We start from the raw sequence: 24240 nt of genomic DNA on the forward strand, positions 1-24240 counted from the left end.
GTGTGCGTTGCAGGAGGAAGAGACAGACAAAGAAACTCATGCATAATTTGGACAGTGTGTGTCTCAGTCTGACTTTGCTTTAAGGCCAGAGGGGGTTTCATAAGGAGATGGCTTACAGCTTTTTTTCCCTCATCGCACAGTTCCTGGCATCTTTACCTCTTGTTTTTTTTTATACACACCCATTGCTTCTTTTCTAAATCCTTTCATTTATCCGTCTGTCTGTCCATGTCTCTCAGGTCTGTTCCTGACTGTTCCCACTCAGCCACACCTTTTGACTTCTCACCGCCCCCACACCCCACCAACTCTGCCCCCCCTTATTAGATATCATCGGCCCATCTATCTATGACCTTAGACTTTTCTGGATGGCAATCAAGTAGCAGAATTAACCAGACAGGCCTCCCACACCCAGTTCGCTTCCCCCTCTGTCTCCCTCTCTCCGTTATGTAACACCTTTAGCGATCCACTGGCAGCAACCGCTCATCCCAAAACCCTCCATAGCCCCCATCCGCCTCTTTTTGTCCTCTTCCTTGAAGCTACAGTTCACCCTAATGCCACGATGAAGCAGCCTGCCTCTCCACCCAGTCCTGCTATTAAAAAAAAAAAAAATGACCCCAATAACCACCCACTTTATACACAGGCCAACACTCACAGAGAGCTATGGGGTTTACACTATCTCAGGCTTGACTGCATAGTCAAAGTGTCCATGTGTAATTGTTGGAAGGAGAATCTATGGGTACATGTGCAATCATGTATGCAACCCTTTTTTTGTCAAAAGTCTGCTGTCATGAAAGAGAAATGTCTACTCATTCATACGTGCGTATGCTTTTCAGGTGTGTATGCTTCATGTGTGGGAGTGAAAGTGTGTGTGTGTTACGTGGGTGTTTGAGACAGTGACTGCCACAGGCACAGCTGGCACAGACTGGTTACATAACCTGGTCTGTAGCCTCTGCTTGGCTCCCTGGATGGCTGACAGTAGACCTCAGACTCACACACACACACACACACACTGGCACAGACATGCATACACACATGCCTGCACGTACTTGCCTCACCCACTGCAGATGGCACTGGTGTTAACGCACGGCCCATGGCAGACGGCGATGTGAACGCATCTATCCAGATTAAATGAGAGGGTCTCAGGGAGCGGCATGCTTAAGAGAAACCTTCCCCTTCTCTCCTCCCTGCTGCAATAATGCTTTGTAAACACAGACAGGCTCGTCTTGATGCCCTCATTTCCTTTATCCCTACCCATCTTCCTCCCTCGCCTCCCATGTCCATATTTTCCACCTACTCTTTCTCTCCATCTCTCTTGCTCTTCTCTCTCTATTTTCTATTTCACGTCCTTATACTTTTCAGTAACCTCGCTCTCAGTACAGAATATATTTCTCTTCAGTATCTCCACTGTCTGCCATTCACTTTTCTTCTATCACCTCTCCCGCTTTCTCGCCCATTCTTAGCATTTTAGTTTCAAGAGCATTCTGATAAAATAAACAGATGAGCTGCCAATTCCTTTGCCATTTGTTACTGACCATTACAGACCTTTTGTGATCGCTTTGACTCTGTTTTGAGAGTGCGAGTCTTAAGTCAAAGAGCAGACTATTCTTGCTAAATTCTTACCTTTACATACAAAATGCTGTGTTTACATACAAAGCACAGACAGCTTCATATTGGCATCCCTTCAAATAGTATTGCATACTGGTTTGGTGTTTGACAGCATCATTTGGTAGTGATTCAATATGCGACAATGATAACTCTTTCTAGTTATACAGTATATAATGTTTTGACACTTGATGCATGACACATTACCTCATTTGATGGATGCTGTCATTTCCTAATTTGAAAAATTAGAAGCGTAGTGTGTTGTGTTTTTTCTCTGAGACTGAGTCAAGGCAACTGTGAATAACTGTGTGACACTGAGCCAAAGGATTCAGTCAGTGACCCAAATATTATTGTAACTTGGTCGATAGAGAGGTGGTTTATGTTTGGCTGAAAAATGATATTCCAGGCCACATGTCTGCTTTAAGAATGTAACAGATTTAAACATGAAGTAACATACATTATATAATATAAAACCTTGGTCTTTCTATCTCAGAAGTAGCCAGGACTAATTATCAAACTATTAAACATTATATAGTTAGATTACAAACATACTGCAGTTAAATGTATGAAGTACTTTTTCTCATGTTCTATTGCCCATGTTGTAACATACTGTGTTCAGGCTGCAACAACACACATAAAGCATAAAGCATTTAAACAACTAAAAGCTATATTATCCCTGTGTACCTTCCTCTACAGGCTGATACAGGGGTCAGAACATTCAAGCCAGCTATCCAATGCTGGCTGACTATTCCATGTGGGTCTGTGAGTGTCACACTATGTTATCTCAAAGCTGTTGACACAGCCACAGCGTCGGGCATGGTGCCTAAGCAGGACAATAAGTAGCTCTGCCCCAGATCCATCTGAAGGTACACATAATGACAGCCTCGATCACTGATTCATTAACAGCTCTGGAGGTCAAACTGCGTTTCTAGCTCCAATATAGGCTAAGCAGTGTATTTAGTGTTGTCTCAACATTGGCAGAGTCCTTTTGACCAGGATGTGGAGAGAGAACTGCGTAAAACAAAAATATTTAACAATGTTAAAATTAATAATACAATTGAGAACAGTTGGTGTTTCCACAAAAAAAGATGAGTCACAATCACAGGGTGGCCATTAATAGACATCTTTGCAGGAGAAAAATATACTGGCCAAAGCACAAAGATTGCACAATATGGAAGAGAGGAGTGCCAAATTGTTTACACAACTACTTCCTGCAGATGACTAATTGCTGATAACTGGAAATAAAAATATGGTCAGATAAAAAAAAATCTTCCAGGTGTAAGTGAGAGGCTTCTTCACCAGCCCATAGCTACCTGCATAACCCAATCCCTCTCTGACGTCATAGCCACCGGATCAGCACTGCCGAGTCTGTGTATGCGTGTGTGTGTGTGTGTTAGTGTGCGCGAGCCAGAGTGCGCGTGGGGTTTTACAAACTGAGATTCTGCACGTTAGCTATTGTCACCGTTTTGATCCGCACGCTGTTCTACTAAATACCGTGGTGTAGGATCACTACACTCATCAATGAACAGCACCTCGTGCGCTCCCTCTCCCCGCAGCCATTCATAACCACCTGGCTCATTCATATTTTTTTTTTTTTTTTTTTTTTTTTTTTTTTGGGAAACCGATTCAACAAGCCAGTCAATCTATGGTATTGTCACCCGTATGTGTGAGGAAATAAAAAGCGAGATATGCATCGCATTCAACGCAGTTATACCCATATCACATATCGATGTTATAAAAAAGGCAGGTGGACATCAGCCCACAACCCAAATGATGCGCTGATAAAGTCTTGCGTAATGTGCCAAGCCCATCCGCTGCACTACCACACTGAATCTGAATGCTCTAATAGCAACAGCAGTCTGTGGTGGCACGTGTGGGATTGAATGAATAAATAAATAAATAAATAAACAACACTAATCTTCCATTGTAACATCTCTCGCTAAAAATAATCATTTAATACACGTGAAATGTATACGAGAACCCCCGGGACTATTACAGGGATATAAGAGGAGATTAAAAAACCCCATTAAGTACAATAAGGTCACCGTGATACGAACACAACGAAGCTGGTGATGATTTTTGAATCTGTGGAGTAAAAGGATATTAGAAACAGAGCGCGGCTTTGTGCACAAGGAGAATGGCATTGGGAGCATGTGACACAGTATTCCTGCAGGAGGGGTTCCTACCTTCCGACGGTTCCGGAATTGACCCACATGCCACACTGCTGGTGGTTCAGCCGGTCACTCAAACCGGACAAAGACGCGCGGAGAATGAGGAAATGAGGAAGTGGTCGCGGTATCCCCGTTGCTTTTTTTTTTTGTTTGTTTTTTTGTTATTGTTGTCAAAGAGCACATACAACTGCGGACGTCGCACGGGACTTCTGCCCTGTCACATCCTCCTCCTCTTTCTTCCCCTTGCTGCCACCCTGAGCTGGTTTCTCACAACTCAACAAGTGCCGACTCACCGCCGCAGACCTGATATAATGCAGGTTTTAATGCGCCGTTTCGAATGACATCTACACATAACTGGCCTAAAGATTTTTCTGGTCTGAGCCACCCCCCTTTTCTGTTGTTGTTTCCCCAGCTGATTTCATCAGAGGCACGCCTCCACGACTGCGCGTCACGACACAAGTCGCCCAACTCCTCTTGTGCTGCATTCAGGTGCAATCAGGAAAAAAGCATTAATTTAAAATAGCCTATAGCGGGCCCTTTGTGTTATCTCTACTACAATGGATACCCAGACTGCACGGCGGTGAAATATTCGGGGATAGACTTGAGAGCATGGGAGAAAGTAAATGATAAGTAAAAGTCAAATTATACATTATGCAACCGTCGGGTGTGTATTATTTAAAAATCACATTTAACCTCCCACGTTTGCATTTTTTTTCCTTGCAGTTTCAGTTTCAGTTTTGCTGTGCTGTGTGATTTCTACAATAAAAACCGGCCATCGTTTTTTTTTTTCTTTTTAAACATAATTATTACCCAGCAAAAGCGGCTTAACACCCTTGACGAGAATTATTTAAGACTTTAGATGTCGGACGGTGCAGCTGAAGAGGAGCATTTAAGGTCTCATCGGCGATTAGAACAGAAGAGCCAATCAAATCCTGCAGAGCTGATAGTATCCCCGCCCCGTGGCTCAGCTCTTCCTGTCCTGTTAACTCAAAACATGCCTCAAAGCACGCTGCCTTTTGTTTGTGGAGTAGCCTACTCACATGCACCATTATCCTGTTTGTAGACTCGTCAGCTTATTATTGCTGAGAGGCAGGGGATAGGCCACATTCTTAAAATAAATACATATATGTATAAAAAAAATGCCAAACATTTTCCAAAACGAAAATAAAACCTGTTATTAAATGTGCAAAATGATAAATATCCATCAGCTTTTAGCTTAATTCCTTACTTCTACATAAAGGCCAGCCCGTACTAAATCCACATAAATGATACAATAGTGTAGTTATTACTCATGAGCGATGGAGAGAATTTTTCTTCTATGGTTATTCTGAGTGTTCAGGCATAGCAACTAGCTATCACATAGCAACACTTATGTATTGCTGCAAAATACACAAGTACAAAAGTCAATACTGGAGCCAAGGTGGTGGGGGGTGCATATCATGAATTGCTGTGGAAAATACCCAGCCTTTTTCCCTCACATTTTTCCAAGATCTCAGTGTCTGGAAATTCATTTCTGGAATGTTAAGCTGTAGAAGAAAAATGCTGCCATGTTGCCAAGAGGCAAAAATACCTCCCTATTCTGCCATTAAACTATTTTTAATTTAAACTCAAATTGCTTTGCAAATTTGATGTTAAACTGAAGACTTTGCCCAGACATGTTTTAAGAAAGGAATCTGCCTTTCATTAGAGCTGTGCCTGCAACATGAGAAAAGAGGTGAACATGGAATTTGTATTAGGTTACATTCTATTTGACAAATCATTTGGGGACATTTTGCAGTGCTTGGTCATGTTCATGGAACTCTGGACAGTCTGATCAACCAACTTTCTTTCATGACTGTCAAAGACTGAAGACAGACATCTGCTGGTAGGATTTGGTACTGATGTCTCTGAAACAAAGGAGGGAGAAACTCTCTTTGCCACATTATGTCATTGCACCAAGAGCTTACATCTTTGTGACAGATCCTACTGTAGATCAGCAGTGGCTGTCGGATTATATGTCTAGAGTGAAAGAGTTTAATAAGGCAGGATCATGCTATAGCAAACCACAGCAGGGCAAGGGCATTACTTGACCCTCGTGCTGCTCAGTCCTGCATCCCTGCAGACTCCCACAAATGTGTGTTGTCGTGTACATTCTTGCGCACAATATGCAAAAGCACACATGCAATGAAGCAACACCAGCACCACAACTAAGTGTACAGGAGTTCAACACGCAACTCGTGGTGATGTCTGTTTTTTAATATCTATTTGTCCCGTGTTGTCTTGAAGCCCTGAGAAAACACTGCCCCCTGACCTGTCTGGCATGGCCAGAATGAAACAGCATGAAAGATGGGCTGGAATGCTGTTGGAAATAGCAGGGGTTCAACAGCACTGGCACTGAGAGGGCTTAGAAATCTAAAGAGGCAGCCCCTTTGTTGGAGAGGTGTACTTGTGAGAGAACTCTCAAGAAGCACAGGCTGAGGTGATGTCTGGCCTTTTCAGCTACAGTAAGACAAAAAAGACTGTGTGGCTTTGTTTACGAGCTTTATCGCTCCTTTATTAACTGTGTGGGAAGTCTACTCCCATAGCTTTTACACTTTGGTGAGATTAAAGTTGGGAGAATGAGCTGAGAGCATTCTTTGGCATGACTACTTCAATAAGGAGTGTCCTGCTGGTTGGACAAATACTCAGTTCAGTCTGCAGTATATTCAGTGCCATCCAGTGTTCATTTCCAATGATCAACATTTTGCTCAGGTCCAGTAAATCACAGTTTCTATCCAATATGACTCAGTTGCCAAGTATTAATTCAGAAGTTTTACTTAGCTGCAGGTAAGATCACGTCAGTATACATTCGAAGGTTTCTCTTCAGATGAAAATGTCTTATTTTCAATCCCACATTTAGGAAAGGCCTCATTTTGCAATTAAAAATCCATTTTGCTATTGTGAAACTTGTTCTTACAAAATAGTTGTAGCTGGCGTTTGAGTCAAAGTCTCTCATTCTTGTTTACTTTATGGTGCAAGTGAATTTAGGCTCAGATGGACTGATTTCAGATGACATCATGTGTTTATTTAGTATTAAGCAATGGATATCAAGTATCATTTTTATGGCCGTGGAGCATTTTGGAATGAAACTCTTTCCCTCATCTGTCCACTCCTGCACTGACCCTATTCTCACCCCTGCAGCTCACCCGAACATCCAACAGGTCGGCGCACCCCCTGCCCCAACACTGTACTTGAACTGTTCTAAAGCTGTCAAAACACCCAGCTTCTCACACTCCCCACGTCCACAGAGAGTTTGCCTCAAACACACTTACATTAGTACACACTAACAAACACACACATGCAACACACACCCAATGAAAAACAGTCTACATACAGCCCCGTGCACTGACACAAGTAGGTCAGAGCTGCAGTGGGTCTTCCAAACAGTCCTCCAGCACCACAGAACTGATAACAGTATCAGAGATTAAATTCTACCTTTAGCCCTTACACAGACACACACATACACACACACAGACACACACACACACGGGAACAAACATTACATACCACACGTGCGTATGTCAATCAGCAGCATGAGATCATTAGCTTGTTTGTTTGGGAGATGGATTTTGACACACCTTTTTTGTTTTGCATGCAGGCAGGAAAAAATGCAACGACACAGGAGTTTCAATTCGTTTCCCTGAGAAGAAAATTCAGAGGTCAAAGGTCAACAGTAAGAATGGCTGACAAGAGGCTAAAGTGAAATGAGCTTGTGGGAAAGTGGCATTCCCAAAAATGAGCAGTGGGAAAAAGAAATGAAAAACAAACAAATGCACAGAAACACACTTCTATGTCTGTGTCTGACTCTGAGTGTTTTTTTCATTCCTCCTCTTAATCTCTCTCTCTCTCTCTGTCACACACACACACACACACACACACACTTTGACATGGACAAGTGGCTGAGATGTATTGCCAGAGCCGGCACCCTGGCATTAAACAGTGTGTTTTGTAACAGCAGACCTATTTGGCAATGGGCGATGCGCATGTTAGCAGAGTGTGAGTTTAAGTGAAAAACATTCAACTCTAGAGAGAAAGTACAGAAAGAGACAGACAGAGTGAAAGGGGGAGAGAGAGAGAGAGAGAGAGAGACAGGTCGGGTTAGTGTTTACTTGCTAAGTTATCAGTAGATTGTCTTATCTACGGTCAGTTGGAAAACTCCATGTGTGTGACCAGCTGTTATAGCCTCATTATATCCTAATGAAGATATATCACTCCATTGCTCATGACTGAAAAAGAAAAACATCACAATGGAGTAAAAAGCTGTGGTCAGAAGATACTAAATGTGTTATTTCTTAAAAGCTTTTATGTTGGGGAAACATACATGCTTAAGGTTTATGCCTTGGTTATGCCTATATTCTATTTTGAAAACCTTTGTATGTAAGCTTAAATTCTTGATATCAAAAATGCTAAGGTAGACCAGACACCTCCAAACTTAAACTGCCCAATTTCAAAAGTAACCAATTAAAATCTTCAAAATCCACATATTTCTACACTTCTTTTTAGAAAATAATTGATGTGCTTGTCATTAGCTGTTATCCCCCACCCCCACAGGCACAGCATATGGAATGACTTCAGTTTGTAACTCTGACTCCCAGGTTGAAGATAAGCGATCACTGGCTAATACTAATGTATGATCAGGTTGGGTCTGTGGTGGTGATGATAGGCCATGAAGGTGGAATATGTTGGGAATGTAAAGTGGCTTGAGGTCCAGGGGCAAAGGCTGGATAGAGGTGTAGAAGTGGGAATAGCTGAACAAAATGGAAGGATGGAGCTTGGCATGAGTAAAGGGGGGGTGGAGGGGTGCTTTACTGCCTGTTGTCTGCCTGAGAATGAACAGACCTCTGATTATGAAATTAATGCCAACTTAAATGTTTAACATTGAGGTGCCTGGCTTTCGCAAAGCGGCGCCTGGGGCCAACAAGAACGGCATTGCATATTCCTCACTGTCTCTAACTAGCCTTTGCGTCCCTGTGGGCATGGTGTCCTTGGCATAGCCTTAAGCAGGCAGGTTAAAACACCTCTAAGTGATAAGTAGGAGATAAATGAAGTGAGAAATTCCAGTGATTCCATTGGCTTTTTGTCTGTAGAACTGTTTTCTTGCTGGGTTAAAATCCTTGCCTGTAATTTAACATAGAGTAGTGCCTTGGGGTAGAAAAGGTGAACAGGGGGTTTTGAAAGGTTAAAGGGTTGAGCCTATGCTTCAAATTCCTGAGTGGCACAAGTCCTCTGTGATAAAGACAAACTATGCATAACAGAGGTAGTCTTCCCTGGAAGTTATAATATGCAGTGTGCATTCTGGCTTGAGAGGACTGAGGTTGCACAGGCATGTCTCGCTATGCCCACGTTCATGTATAGACACATAAACACACCTGGGCAATTAAAAAAAAAAAACTCTGTCTTTTACATCAAACAAACAAACACAATCTTAAAATCACATACACACACATAAATAAATACACATGCACACTCTCTGCTGGATAGAGACACACAGGTCAGTAGAGGTGCCTCTTAAGCTGTGGCTGTCAAGTGTCAGGGCTAATCTTATTAAGGCTTTCTTCAGCTGCTGCTAAAAACTCTTAAAGTGATAGTTCACTTTGCTGGAATAATTTGCACCTTTTTCTTTTTTTTTTACCTAAGAGTTTCTTCAAAACCTGAAGTATATATATCCTTTGTTGGGGCATGTTGAGTTCTGTTTTAGCATGGCTCATTCTGTGCCACATGCACTAACTGTATGGGTTTCACACTATAGTAGATTCTCCAACACTGGAAGCAAATGGAGGGAAGGAAAATTTACATACAGTGATCCACTGAGATTTCCTATGGATCACAGTGGCTGGTTGACTCATAAGGAGGCACTATGTACTAAATAGTGCAGCTAATGTTTCCACAAAGCGAAAGATCACTTTAATTACCACGGGAAGTGAGTGCTGAGCCAGTTAGGGGCTCGGTGGAATCACTGGCTGTGCAGGTCTGAGGCCATTATAGGGATGAAGAAGAGCTAGGTGCTTAGGTCAAGGGCCTGGCTGGAAATGACGTCAGGGTGGAATGTGTGGGTTGAGGAAGGAGACGGATATGGAAATGGGGCTGGAGATCAGGAAGGAAGTGAATATAAGGTCAGAGCTCAGGTAAAGCCATGAAGCTGAGGGCAGAATTTAGGTTAGCAAGCGGAATAACGTCAGCAGGTCCCAGCTTATAAGGACACAGACTGCAGAAGCAGCTAAAGACTGGGACCGTAGAAAGACAACAGAGAGAGTGAGAGCCTGATGCAATCTTGTGGGCAGACTAGTGGGTCCAGTCTAAAATCTCTATCCCATAGCTTTGCATTAAATATTCTGTTCTTTCCACTGAGATGTTGGCCAACACACCAAATGGCAGAAAGACAAAAAACTGCAACAGGACTCCTTCCGCTCGCAGCCTCTTTTGAAACTGAGACCAAAGCTGAGGCTGAAGAATCCACTGAAGAGCAGAGAACAGACCCAGCATCGGTGCATGACAGTGGGATTCAGACTCACCCACATCAAACATCTCTGCCATATCATGCCTCTAACAACTTTAACAAGTGTAATCCACTGAACATTTTCTCTGTGTCACTTCTGATTAGATTTTTAACACAAGTTTACTCCCCAGATACACATGTCCAGTGGGTTCGGTGTCAGCTTGAAATTGATTTAACCCTCCAGCTATAGTCCCTGGTAACTTCTCAATATGACCTGTAGTAATCCATCAGCAGGAGGATAAAGGAGGAGCTTATCGTGGACTATATGCAAAGTACCTTAAATACCATGCTTTCATCCTGGCACTCGTTAATATGGTGATAGCAAGGACGAGGAAAATGAATGGGATATTAGAATTACACTTTTTAGTCTATTGTAAAAGACCAAAGTGCAAACAAAGGTGCTCTACTTTTTTTTGCATCTTTACCTCTTTTACTGGTCACTTTACTGTGGTTCCTATTCTACGAGGATTTTCTTTTTATGAATCACCACCGAATGTCAAATGCCTAAGTATGGAACTGCTTGTGCAAAGGACCAAGACTAAAGCCTGGTGTTTACTGACCTGTACCTGAAACTACTGCTACTAAACTTTACGGTGCCTGCCCTGTTAGCAGTCATGACAGTCACAACATAATTTAGGCCACATATTTGCAAGAGAAAATGGCACCAAAAACTGAAAATACAAGATCCACTGCAAATTGCTGTTTGTTGTGATAGAACGTTATACTTTGTAATAGTGTTCACAGGGAACATTTCTTCTATTCCTTCCTCAGCTGATCCAGCAAAAAGCAGATGCCTTAATTCTGTCTCAATGTAGACAGATTACCATTATGGCTAACAAGCTCTAGAGCACTGTATACTATAAGGTACATTTAAGAGCATAGCCCATTAATGGCAGATCAATGGGTGGTCAACAACAAAGTACTGTAATTTGCAATCTTCCAGGAAATCTTTCCAACGATACATGCAGTCTATCACTGGACTCTGACACCTCGCTGCTACCTGTGGTGATGTTGGGAATGTTGGTAACCTCTGTGAACCTCAGACAGGTCCACAGCCACTCTCACAGTCTGGTGAGGATGAATCAGAGTAAACTCTGGACTGGAGTTGAGATCAGACAACAAACAGGAAAATGTGAGGGAGGGCAAGCGACACTCTAATTCCTCTTAAGTCCTAAAGGACGGAAAGAGAGAAAATGTTCTGTGGTTGTTTCATGTATTGTTTCATACATACATTTGAGCAGTGTGTCAGTAACCAGGAGGAGGAGGAAAGGAAAAATTCTAAAGCTGAGGAGAGAGAGAGAGAGAGAGAGAGAGAGAGAGAGAGAGAGATGCATTTGGCCTCAGCACAGGTCAGTCAGTATTCCAGAAACAGCCTGATCAAACAGAGAGTGAAGCCAAGCCAAACACCTCTGGACTTCAGTCTGCCACAGAGAAGCATAGCTGCAGCCGCACCGAGATCACACTGCACACAGTCAGTATATCGTCCCACCACCCTTTGCAAAGTACTGTATAGCACAAGTTCTCAGCAAAGTGAAGCAAAGTCTGCCCGCCCCCAATCACAACAGCATACACTAGTTGTGAAGTTGGGATCAGTTAACTAAAAAGCGATTGGTTTTATCTGAGTAACTTTTAAAGGCTTCTGGTGATAAAAAAAAAAGTATCCAGTAATTCATAAGAAATAAAGTAAAAAAGTAGAAGAAGGTGTTCAAAAAGTAACAATTCTGTGCAGCAAAAATACTTCTTTTCTGTTGTCCTTTCGTCTTGAGATTTATCCTGCAATTTCTTTTAGGAACCGCTGCTCCATAGGCCTTGAAAAGTCTTGTGGCTTTAATCAGCTGATACTGGCTTATCAAAGATACAGGATATCAGTATTGACATTTATATTTCCAGTTTACATTCATATTTATATTTCCAGAAATAAAACTGTAGTACGTGATTATCAAATCTGAAACTTCATGTATTTATCAAAAGGGCTGCTTCTCATATCTTCTTGTTTTTTATAAACTGTGAAATATCTTAACTCTTCAAATCACATTTGATGGATCCTTGGCAAATATGTTCAAGTAAAACCCCAAAATCAGATTAGTTGTCCATTTTCTACTTCACTTCCAGTTTTTTTTTTTTTATCCAGAATATCTATATTGGTATCAGGCTAATCTAGTATCTGTCTGCCGCTATTTAAAACACACTGTTGCTCACAAATACAGAAATAGAGAGGCGTAAACAGAGGGGAGGGAAAGAACAGGAGTGTAAAGAACAAAAATCCAAGTCTGAGACACAGACAGACAAATAAACCACATTACAGAAAGCCAAGGCATAACAGGAAGGTCCTCTGTTGTGTTTACTTCAAATAGCCTGCGTGTTGTTTATCCATTTGTGCTGCTAAGCTAGAGTTCCTCGTATTGTATTGCACTTGCACAAACAAACCTGTTGCGAGGCGAAAACCTTGCATCTCACAGACAGCAAAAACAGCGATGCATTTATCTCAATGGCAGTGCAGTTTTGAGTTTATTCAATTGAGCGTTGAGTTGGGTTTTATATCCCTGAGAGTTGAGGAGTCATGTAATCTTTCAGCTGGCCTGAAAGCACAAAAATCACCAAATACAGAGACGCAGTTTTCACCTGACAGCAGTGGAATGCAATACCTTACATACTGCCTGAATCTGTCGAGATGGAGGTCAACATGTATTTCAGATTGTGGGAGTGTTGTAAAACAAGACGGCACATGCACACTGCACACACACACACACACACACACACACACACACACACACACACACACACACACACACAGAGATGATACACTATGCACAGTAGGCAACCTAAAATAGTGTGATGGAAAAATCTATACTGGTGTCCGGTTATTTCCGCACTGCTTCACGGTGTCCTGGTGATACAACCGGCATACAATAGTCAGCGCACACTGTGACCACATGTCATTCACTTGCCAAGCTGCAGCACAGCCACACAGGCTTTAATCATTTGAATAAGGGCAAGGGGCAAGGGGGTGGAAGCTCATTTGGATGGTGCATTACTGTTGATCCCAGCTAATCCTGACCACTTGTGAACAGAGGTCAGTCAGACCAGAGAAATGTTCAGATGAGACATGCTGAGATACTCTGGCTATTTGAACACAAATTGTAGCATACACTTATCTCAAAATGTCCTGTACAATTCTGTATGGCTTTAACCGTTTAGTTTACATTTATATTATGTCCCTACTGTATTGCTGATCCCTGCATCGCGGGGGAAGTAAAAGGCAATTTAACAGAAAACCATAACAGCCACGATGGAGCATAACAACACTCAAGAAGTCGATATTTCTGCATAACATGACCTCTGTTGAGAAATGCATCTGTATTAAGTAGCCCATGATATTAAATAGGAATGATATTGATAATTTTGATGAAATATTTATGTTGAAATGAGAGTGGTGTATTCTAGTCAGAGGCAGAAGAGAGAGAGAGAGAGAGAGAGAAACAAAGAGGGAGATTATTTCATTGCCAGCTTGTATAAAATTGTCTGTCCTTAAATGACCACAGCGGATTTACAAGGTGATTTATTATCTCTATCTAAATGCAAGCTATTACTTATTAAATTAAAAAAAATTATATCATGCTTATTCTGAATTTCATTCCCATCGTGCTGTCATTTATTAGGATAGAAAATAAAATGTTCAATAAAAGCAGAGAACCACCCTGACTTGTAAGTTTTTCCTTCACTTTGTTTAAATTAAGGGAAAGGTCCTTGAAGTGTGCAATGGCTAAAAATAGATCCAAGCTGAAAATGGCTAACCAAACCACATAACATGTGGTGAGTCAATTTCAGATTTCCATGTGGGAGCGAAACCACAGAGACTGGAGTCAGACAAACACTGACTGGGATGATGACAGAGTTCTCATTTGCAACTTGCTACCCTCAGTTATCATATCTGATTCATCCATTCTGGAGTGTGTGTGTGTGTGTGTGTGTGTGTGTGTGTGTGTGTGTGTGTGTGTGTGTGTGTGTGTGTGTGTGTGTGTGTGTGTGTGTGTGTGTGTGTGTGTGTGTGGAGAGAGAGAGAGACAGACACAAAAAAGTGTCAGTCAGGTTGCATCAGCCTCCTGAAACTGCAAAAATCAGGCAGCCCTCGATCAAATGGCACGTGGGTGGTTAAAAAAACAACAATACGTATCTGTAAAAACAAACATGAGGGGAAACACCTTAACCTCTAGACTCGTACAGCTTCATGAGCACAAACACAATTACAGATTAAAATCCTGTGGTTTCATGAGTGGCTTGGCCGGCACTGAAACTGGTCTGACCCTGATTAACGAGAATGGCACCCTTGGGCGTTTCTCTCACTACAGATTAGTTTAAAGCCTCAAGCTCTTACTAGAGGAGAGACAGAGACACATAGACTGGCGGACAGCATATGAATGTATCAGTGTGTTTAAGTCTATTTAAAGGGGTTTGCAAAAGGCTTTTGGCTGCATCCCTGTGATGCTGTTAGGGTGTGGGGATAGGGAGCAGTGTAAGGGAAAAATGTATGACAGAAGCATTCAGAGAAATTAGATGCTTTCTGGGTACAATGAAAGTAACAGATTGCCAACACACAGCAGCAGGTAAGATCACAGACAAACCAAGGTGTAACCATTGTTCTCAATCACATTCATAAGTGTCCCATTAACACCAGCAATCAGCTACTGGCAGTGCTAACATGACACGAGGCCAAATGTCTACGAGACCTGAAGCATACAGAGGCACCCCCAAGAACTTCTTTTTTCACTGTCTCTCATGGACGGACGGAAAAAATTAAACTGTGAACAACCTCTCTCACCACAGCCGCTGAACAGTGCGTGTGTGTGTGTGTCATGGGATGTGAGTTGTGAGGCAGGAGGACTGACAGGCAGACAAGACGTTAAAAACAAACAGGAAGATAAAGAGACAGATAGCCGAGGCTTGGGGGGCGCTGAAAATGAGATACGCTAGAGATTTCCACTGCGTGTGAACAACACAGAAGCCAGACATATGGGACTGTTTGGACTCACACAGACATGGGAAGTGGCTGGTGCGTGGGTCAGCCTCCTAACTCCTGTAGGGGATGCAAGGAGACAACCACACCCGTCTAACCAACCCCAGAATACACACACACGAGCGATTACCGGTAACTACCAGTATAAAACCCTCAGACGACCTCCTATGGTGTGAAATACAATCTGTGATTGCAGCACACACACACACTCGAATACCTAGTTGGCATTTCCTCAGTCATATGACTTTAGAGCCAATTCACCCAAGGGGATCGGCTTTCCGCCACAAATGAAAGGAGCAGATGCTAAAGAAAGAAACACCCAGGGATCAAATTGCATACAGAGTTGCACATATATAAAAATATGCATGCATAATCACGCAGAAAGATACATCTATATTTGTTGCAGCGATACATCCACGATACGCAGAAGCACACAAACAAATGTAAATAGAAAGGAGCTACAGCCAAGCAAACAAGCTACGCGAGGGACATAAACTGGCACAAGACATAAACACTGAAATAAAAAAACACTGAATAAACGCTGAAATTGAGTTTTTTGAGGTGGAATTAAACAGAAACAAAACTTTGTGATTTAGCTAATTAATTGCCATCCAGTAGCACAGAACCATATCAAAAATGAAACAGTTCTTGCTCCATAAAACCTTTGACCCAGAACTCTTTCCCCATATTCTGTCAACAGTGAGATTGTGTAACACCAGTGAAGCCATCCTGGAACTCTGGACCCGACCCCTTGTCAGTGAGCCTCGGCCCAGCTCTGGGCTGTCTGAGCAGCCACAACCGCACGAGGACACCCTCCCCGAAATGAACTGCTTCTTTTATCTCCTCTCGCCCCCTTGATCCGGCCCTGCCCTGTCCTGTCCTCGCTAGCAACACAGCACCTTCTTATCAAAGTCTCTCACCACACACACACACACACAAATAACTAATTCCTTCACAAATTAGCTGTCTAGTCTTGTAAATGTGTGCTTTACTTCCTGCATACACAACATCATTTGACATAGACATGCAGGTTATTAGGAATATACAGAAAATAAAACCTGTTGAAGGCATTTCTACCAGACTAATAATGATATTTGTTTGCTCACTGTAATTCAGACCAGCTGCAGAGGCCTATAAAACTAATCACACTCGCTCACACACACACACACACGCATGCAGTCAAAACAGAGAGAGTGCTAGTGACACAGTGCAGCGGATTACCACATTAGAGGAAGTTAAGACAGATGTTCAAAGCAGTTTTACATGTAGAATCAGATCTGAAAGAGTTGAGTTTTTTTTTTTGGTCTCAGGAGTTAACAAAGCTTTTTTCATCACCCCTGAATAGACTGTCTGGAGGGTTAACTGGTTCTATTTTAATTTCTTCTATGTAAATCCTGCTTTTACCATCTTTTTGAATCAGACTTAGAAGAGGGAGTGGGCAAAGATTTGAGGTGAAAGAGGGTTCGCACAACTTGTTTTGTTCTGTGATTTATCATGTTTACAGTCATATGCAATCTAGCGCCTGACATACTCTCTCTCTCACTTGCTCTCGTTCTCAAGCCTGTCTTTCTCTTTCTCACTCCCTCAGCCTGTTCTCCTCTCATTTCCCTTCAGCCAAAACCCCTTCGTGTCCCTCTTCCTCAGGATCTGCACTCCTTTTTTTGCTCCCTTCTTTCTACGCTCCACTCAGTTTCTCTCTTATTTATTTTCGAACAATCTCTTTCTCTTCTCTACTCTACTCTTCTCTTCTTTACTCTTCTCTTCTCACACGGCCTGTCTTCCTTAACTTTCCCCTCGCTGTCTCACTCTGCTTTCTGCTCTAGCATACACATTCTTTGCTCACTGACACTCTGTTTAAAAAACAACCAAAGAGGCAGCCAATAAGAGAGAAACAAACTGTACAGTTGCCATCACCAGCACAATCGCTTGCTTCTCTCTCTCTCCCTCTCTCTCCCTCTCCCTCTCTCTCTCTCTCTCTCTCTCTCTCTGTCTCTCTCTCTTTCTCACTCTCTCCAAAACTTACTTAAGAGGACAAACATCATGTGGTGCTGGTAAGAGACACTGTTGTATGATAACTGTGAGTCTCTATTAGTTTTCTTTTTTTCCTTTTCTATGTGTGAATGCCTGTGTTGGCATCCAATGATGCGCGCGTGTGTGTGTGTGTGTATTTGAGTGTCTTTCTACACTCTAATAAGGACAGCTCTCCATCCTCGCACGCATTTACACATGCAGCAGTAAATGCATGTGCATACAATACAAACCATTCTGCCCATGCAAACATCTCACAGGCCCGAGTCATTCTGGATTCAGTTGAGGGGAGGTGTGGCCTTGAAGCAGACTCTGTTAGTGTGTGTTTCTGTGTGTCAGCATGTGTGTGCATGTGACTGAATGCGCATGTGTGTGTGTGTGTGTGTGTGTGTGTGTAATGTTCCTCAACTCAGACAAAGACGCAGCTTCTTATATGACTCCCAGCTGTGTGTGGACTTGGCCCACTAGTCGGCCATCCAGCAGCCAGGAATGTTTGGTGTGCAACCCTACTGGAAAGCCCCCCCCCCACACACACACACTCCCAGTCTCCCCTTAGAGACAACCTACTCCTCTGAGCAGGGGCAGACAGAGGGACGGGCCTCACCCCAAAGGAAGAATGGTTCAAATTCCACAGCTGATAGAAAAACACAGAAGAGTGGGACAGAGCGGAGGAACTGATGTCAACTGTATCAGACCACCCCCCCCCCCCCCCCCCCCCCGCCCCCACACCCACCATCTGCTCTCTGCGCACAGAGTAGGAAAAATAAAGAAAAGGGAGCAAAAAAAATCAGGAAATATTTGACTCATGGACACTGTTGGTGTGGTCGATAACTGCATGGTGCATTGGCTGTTGTCAGAGATACCAACTTTCCATGCATGCTTTGGCCTTTGTGTGCTTTATAGCACATACAGTGACTGCAGCGGCCATTAGTTTGGCTCTGTACACACTGAGTGACTCCACTCCTGAGCTATGCCTTCAAGCTGGACTCACTCATTCAGGCCGCAGGTGGTGAAGCTATCCGATTCTGTATTTAAGCAAGCGAAGCAATCTAGACTTTTGGAAAGCAGATTAATTTACCAAAGAGTTATCTAATCCTGCCTTTTTTTTAAATACCCCCACACGTATTATACTCAGTGTTAGGTACTTATAGTGAGATGATTTTTAGTATTTTGCCATCATTGTTCTAGAACAGGGGTGGGCAAACTGTTCCACAAAGGGCCGGTGTGGCTGCAGGTTTTTGTTCCAACCAATGAAGAGCACACAGTTTGACCAATCAACTGTCTGAAGACTGAGATCAGTTGATTAAATGAGTCAAGTCTGGTGTGCTGCTGCTTGGTTGGAACAAAAACCTGCAGCCACACCGGCCCTTTGTGGAACAGTTTGCCCACCCCTGTTCTAGAAGAACCACTTTGGTACTGACTCCATATTGTATAGAATATTGATACTTTCAATTGATTTCAATCACTTGGAGGATTTTTGTAAAAGGTTATTTCTGTTGCCTTTTTCTAAAATGTCAAGTAATAACATCGCCTTTAGGGAAGAAGCCACATGACTTTTATCAGTGTTGTACAGATTTGGTCTTGGGTCGACTTTAAGTGACACACCCACATTCATTCGCTTTTACTCTTTATCATGGTCAGAATTACATTACATTATTCACACAAACTTTGTAAGGTTTTTTTTGCAAATAACAGTCCAATGCACCTACTCTAAGAAAACGCCCCCCACCCGCAAAAAAAAGTTCAACAAGCCCGTCCGCTGCAGAAGTTGAAAACAGGTTGTCCAAGTTCAGCCTCAGGGTTGTCGATAAATGCACAACTGCAAACAACCCAAATTAACTGGACCGTTATGCAACCCAGCCAGCTCTATCAATCCACATGTGGTCTGCATTGTAGACCGAGAATACACAGTTAAGCTTACTCAAGTAAAAACACGGAGTATGTGTAATTATGCCAGTGGCTCCTACCTTTTGAAAGACGTGCACCTCTGGAATCAGTTCAGGTCTCTTTTTCCCCTCGATGTCCACTTTCAGTTTACACCTCTCCGCTGCTCGTTTCCCTTCAGTTTATTCTGGGCAGCGCTCGTCTCTCGCTTCTCCCCCATTAAACTGCAAGGCACAAACACATGCGATCACTTCAGAGCATTCCTCTGGATGACAGCACCTAATAATAACTCAGACGTTTTTGTTTTTTTGTTTGTTTGTTTGTTATATTTTTAACACTTGCGCCGTTTCAGCCTGGACTTGGCACGTCCTCAAATTATCGGCTTCGTTTCTAAACGCGCGTGTTTGGTGAGGATCTGCCAGAACTGACAGAAGAGAAACACTCCCGACTGTTGGAGCCGAGAGACGCCAAGAGGAATGTAATTACGCGAAGACTGCTGCATATTGCAAAACCTGCAGACATGCCCTTGTTTGCAGCCCCCCCACCTCCGCTGTTGTGCTCTGGGATCTGTCTGGGCTGTTGTCCGGCTGTGGTCCTGATGCGAGTTTTTTCCACGTCCCTTTGTTGTTTCTGTCACACCTACTAACGGAGGGGAGAGCACATGGAGGAGGGGGGCCTTGCCTTGACTTTCTTTTGTCTCTGTTTTGAGACAGCAATATTGTCTGTCATGGCCGGATAAGTCTCTCTCTATCTTTTTTTTTTTTTTTTTTTTTTAAATAATGATTCAACACGAGACTTCACATCGCGGGCACGCGAGGGATTTTTCCACGAATTTGGATCCGCTCGCACTAATTTCATCCTCATCCACACCTGTCTGCTCGCATCTAATCTCATCTCATCTCTATTTATTTGATTTGCTTACTCCCATTGTAAAAGGAAAATAGTCCCATTAATGATTAAAAAAAAAAATTATAATAACAATAATTATAATAATAACACGTTTGAATAAAAGTCTGCCTTTTGTTCTACCGCACCCTTGTTTTTATCTGTCCGGTCTCACCAAATTTCTCGTCAGAAGTTTAGTCCTCGCAGGGGAGTGGGTTGACGCCGCCGTCTCTGTCTCTCTCTCTGTGTGTGTGTGTGTGTGTGTGTGTGTGTGTCTCTCGCTCTCCCTCACTCTCTCTCTCTCTTCTCCTCTCCTCCCCTTTCCTTCTCTCGTTTCCGTCTCTCCGGAGCGGTGGCAGAGCTCAGTTATGTTTCATTCCAGGCCAGCCTTCAACCGAGCCTATCAACGAGCGCAGTGACGACAGCCTCATTGCTAGTCACCAGTGCCACACCCATCCATTCATAAAGTGGAGAGAGTGTCAGTCTCTGCACCGGACAGTGCGCACGTCGAGGACGTAATAATACCATCCATTATATTCCTGTAGGGACTGATAAAACGGCTATGATATTCTTTTAGGGACTCACGTGTCTCATATTTCTGTCTGTTGGATGGAAATTTTTGATAAAATGTCAATTTTTTCACGTCAGTCTTTGATGTTAGTCTAAATGTCTTCGGCTTTTGGACTGTTGGTTGTACAAAAATTTGAAGACATTTGAAGACATCCCCTTAGGCTTTGGGAAAACCTCACATTACTTGATGTAAACTCAAATGAGGAAAATAACCATCAGATAAAACAATAATTTATATGATTGTTAGTTGCCACCTTATTCATAATGCAATGTATCATTTCATGTACTGGAATAATAATACATATATATATATACAAGGGTTGCTATTATGTGAAAATTTACCAGTGGATGTTTAGTGTTGCTCAAGAGCACTTCAGGAAGGCTGATACTTTCCACCTCTTTAGCTTGAATACAGGTCTTCCTTGCTCAGTTGGTCAAACTGCTGACTTCATCATGTCCACATGCTGAACCTGCCTGTCTGCCCGAGGTTGTGTAACACTGCACAACGTAAAGAGCGCATTTAGTTTAAAGCATTTCCAAACCTTTGTTTTTATCCTTAGAACTACCCACCCAGTTCATTTTGAAACTGTTTGAGTGGATGTTCAGGTCTAAAGGAACGCTATTGTGTAGTACAGTAGGTCACCACCCACAGGAAGGATGCTGCCAACCCAACCGCTGTTGTTCGGTACAGATACTGTAGTGCACAGTCGCTCTAAGACGAAACTATTAATCAATCATCTGCACGTGTGTGTCCTGTCTGTGTTGTTCAGACGGTTTAACTGTTCAGTTTGTCCTCAATCTGGTCGGGTTTATTATTTAGACATTTAATGAATTCAAGGAAGATTAATTGTTTTGAACACATTTTTAATTGGCTAAATACTTCTAACACTGATACCCAGGAGATGCCCAGTAAAACCACAGCATCTCCTCTGGAACAATTTACTCCCTGGCGTCATGGCAGCGGTAATGGGACCAGACAGAACTCTACTATTACTTCTCCCTCAAGCAAATTTTGCCAGTCCACATATCTGAACCAACACCCTTCCAGTCACATCCCAGCTTCTCTGAACAACCAGACTGCTGATCTGAACTGTGTCTTAAGTAGCTTGGACTGATCCTAGTGTCATGATTCATCATTTGGAAATATCCCAAAAGCACAGTCAGAATCCTTCTGTATGGATTCGTTTGGGTCAATCTGTATGGAGGTGATTCTTCAATTATTACCTACTGTAAAGAAAAAGCTGTTGTGTCTTCAAAGTTATGCTAACTCTTGTTACTCAACTGTGGAGATCAAATCATATTAGAAAGTATTAAACTTCCACTCAGAAACAACTCAGGGACAGGATGCTCATGAAAAAAAAAGACAAGAAAAAAAGAAAAAAAAAATCAAATTCAGTTCTCAGTGTCGAGTTGTTTATTTGAGCTGACAGTGAAGCATTTCAGTATCAGACTTCATCAGCATTTCTAAAAAAAATGCCATCCTCTGTATTTTGAAGTTGGCAAAAGCATAAATGTCAGGCAACTGAGGGGCCGTGAGAGGCCCCTTGTCTCTCACAGATTCTCCAGGACTCCTGCTCAGCCAAGCATCTGAAACAGCCATTGTCCTGTGAAGGGAACGGAACAACCTGCCCAGGCTTGCTCCCATCTCAGCGTGCATGCAAGTCCTAGGCAACCGTCCTCAGGCTGTGGACAGTAGGCATGGGACTCACACACATCAGTACAGACGGGTGATGGAACATCATGCTGTAGCCATGACATGGATACCGCTGGGATGAACTGCAACTGGTAATGCTAAAAAATATGCCACATTTTCTATTCTAGGTGCAGTCTGTCCTGAGTTCTGCTGACATGCAGCAGGATACGGTGAAGGTCATGTGACTGCGTGCGTGTGTTTAGTCTGTTCACTTCTCTGCTTTTGTTAGGCTCGTTGTGCCCTCTCTTCTTCATGACATACACAGATGTGCTGAACTTTTATCTCAAAGTGTCTCATGCAGCACTTTTCCATTGCCAGTGGCCTCTGCTATAGCACTATTGATGCAGCCATATGGGCACAATAGGGGCACAATGGGGGCATAATGGGGGGGCGTCCACATGGTCTTTCTCCTGAGGGAGGGAGGGAGGGAGGGGGGGTGGGCAAACTGCTGATCCCAGGGGCATGAAAGGCCTCATCAGCTAAATTTCTACAAACAAACACAGTTGGCCTGCACGTTGCACCCCTGACACAGACACAGACACACACGTACAAAAACACATTCGCACATAAACAAACAACATACAACTGACTACACACACAAAGAAAAAAGGTGATCTTTGCCCCCCCCTGCTCAGATCGATTTCACTCAGCAACGCCGTACCTCCCATGTGGCATTTCAGGAGCCACAATGGCCTTTGACACCAACCATCGAATGACCACAATGACATCTAACTTTAGGCGCTGACCGACCACAATGGGCCTCTCTCTGCCTCAGAGCCTCTGCTATTCTTCTGCCTGATCTCTCAGACAAAGCAGTGTTACAGAGGTACCAATTGAGCTTGAACAATCGCTCACAAAGGAGTCACTGACTTGGTGTTTCCAACCCTCTTGCCAACTGTACCACGTACTGGGCAGTGTGGTGTGAAGGTTCATTTGGCATCAGATGCAGTCGTGCACAGAAAGATTATTAGAACTTGATCTTGTAGCACAGTTATATTTATTTTTGCATGACGATTTCAAGAATTTTCCAAATGATATGAGCCACAGTGTCAAATTCATGTTTAGGTACTCAGGAGATTATATTAATCACATCAAATACCACAAATACGAACTGTCTTAAGTATTTTTTAATATAATGTTTCTGCAACATTATTTAGAATATTAGAATTTATTTAGAATATTTGCATCGTGACTGTCTGCTTATATCTGAGGAGGGGCATTAAAATGTAACTTGCACTGCATATTTTTACATCAGGAATAAGCAAGCAACATTTAATTTAATTCAATTAAAATGTGATTTTAAAGACAAAAGACAGGCACATTGTATGTTAGTGTTTTCAATTAAAAATAAAACAGCAAATATGACTAAAATTAAGAAACTGTGAGATAGAGACAGAGAGAGCTCAGCCATCTCTCTCCCCAGGATGCCGCTGAGCAAGGAAGTACTGGGTCACTGGAGTCCTAAATATTACTCAACCACAGGTCCTTAATCTTAACTTCAGGGAACTGGCAGCTTGAGAAAAAAAACCCTCCCCCAAAACTTTACATTATCCTCCTTACCTGCTGAAGTACTAGATTGGTGCTATGCATTTATGCATTTTTAAGGTTGAGCTTGTTTGAGCAGGGAATTGTGCAATTCTCAGCGATGACTGAGGGGCCAGGTGTCAGTGTGGACAGAGATCAGAGAGAGGATGACATAACCCCTACCATGAGTTAATCCCTCTCTCTCTCCATGCATCCATCCACCTCCATCAAGGGGTGCCATCCAGTCCTGGGCCAGCATCCACCCAGTTCTGGGCGTCTGGCCTCCTTTGCCCACACTCCGGGCTGCCTGTGTCCCTCCCGGGCGTCACTTAGGTGCTATGAATAGACACTGGCGTAT

The 24240-nt window shown here is 42.9% G+C and overlaps 1 protein-coding gene across 3 annotated transcripts in view; it reads right to left on the reverse strand.

Moving 5' to 3' along the window:
• Positions 1-20404, reverse strand: part of rhobtb4 (Rho related BTB domain containing 4) — a 42571-nt gene extending 22167 nt beyond the window's left edge. Inside the window, exons 1-2 of one of the 3 annotated variants that reach the window (XM_041041503.1) lie at positions 20271-20404; positions 19294-19434 (exon numbers count right to left, since the gene is read on the reverse strand). Coding sequence is in view for 1 of the 3 variants with exons in the window: in XM_041041502.1 (XP_040897436.1) it covers positions 3786-3814 (29 nt within the window). In the remaining 2 variants the exon portion in view is untranslated. The other 2 variants (XM_041041504.1, XM_041041502.1) reach the window with 2 other exon arrangements.
• Positions 20405-24240: the final 3836 nt, after the last annotated feature.

Source organism: Toxotes jaculatrix, chromosome 7 (assembly GCF_017976425.1).
Source record: "Toxotes jaculatrix isolate fToxJac2 chromosome 7, fToxJac2.pri, whole genome shotgun sequence".
Taxonomy (NCBI): domain Eukaryota; kingdom Metazoa; phylum Chordata; class Actinopteri; family Toxotidae; genus Toxotes; species Toxotes jaculatrix.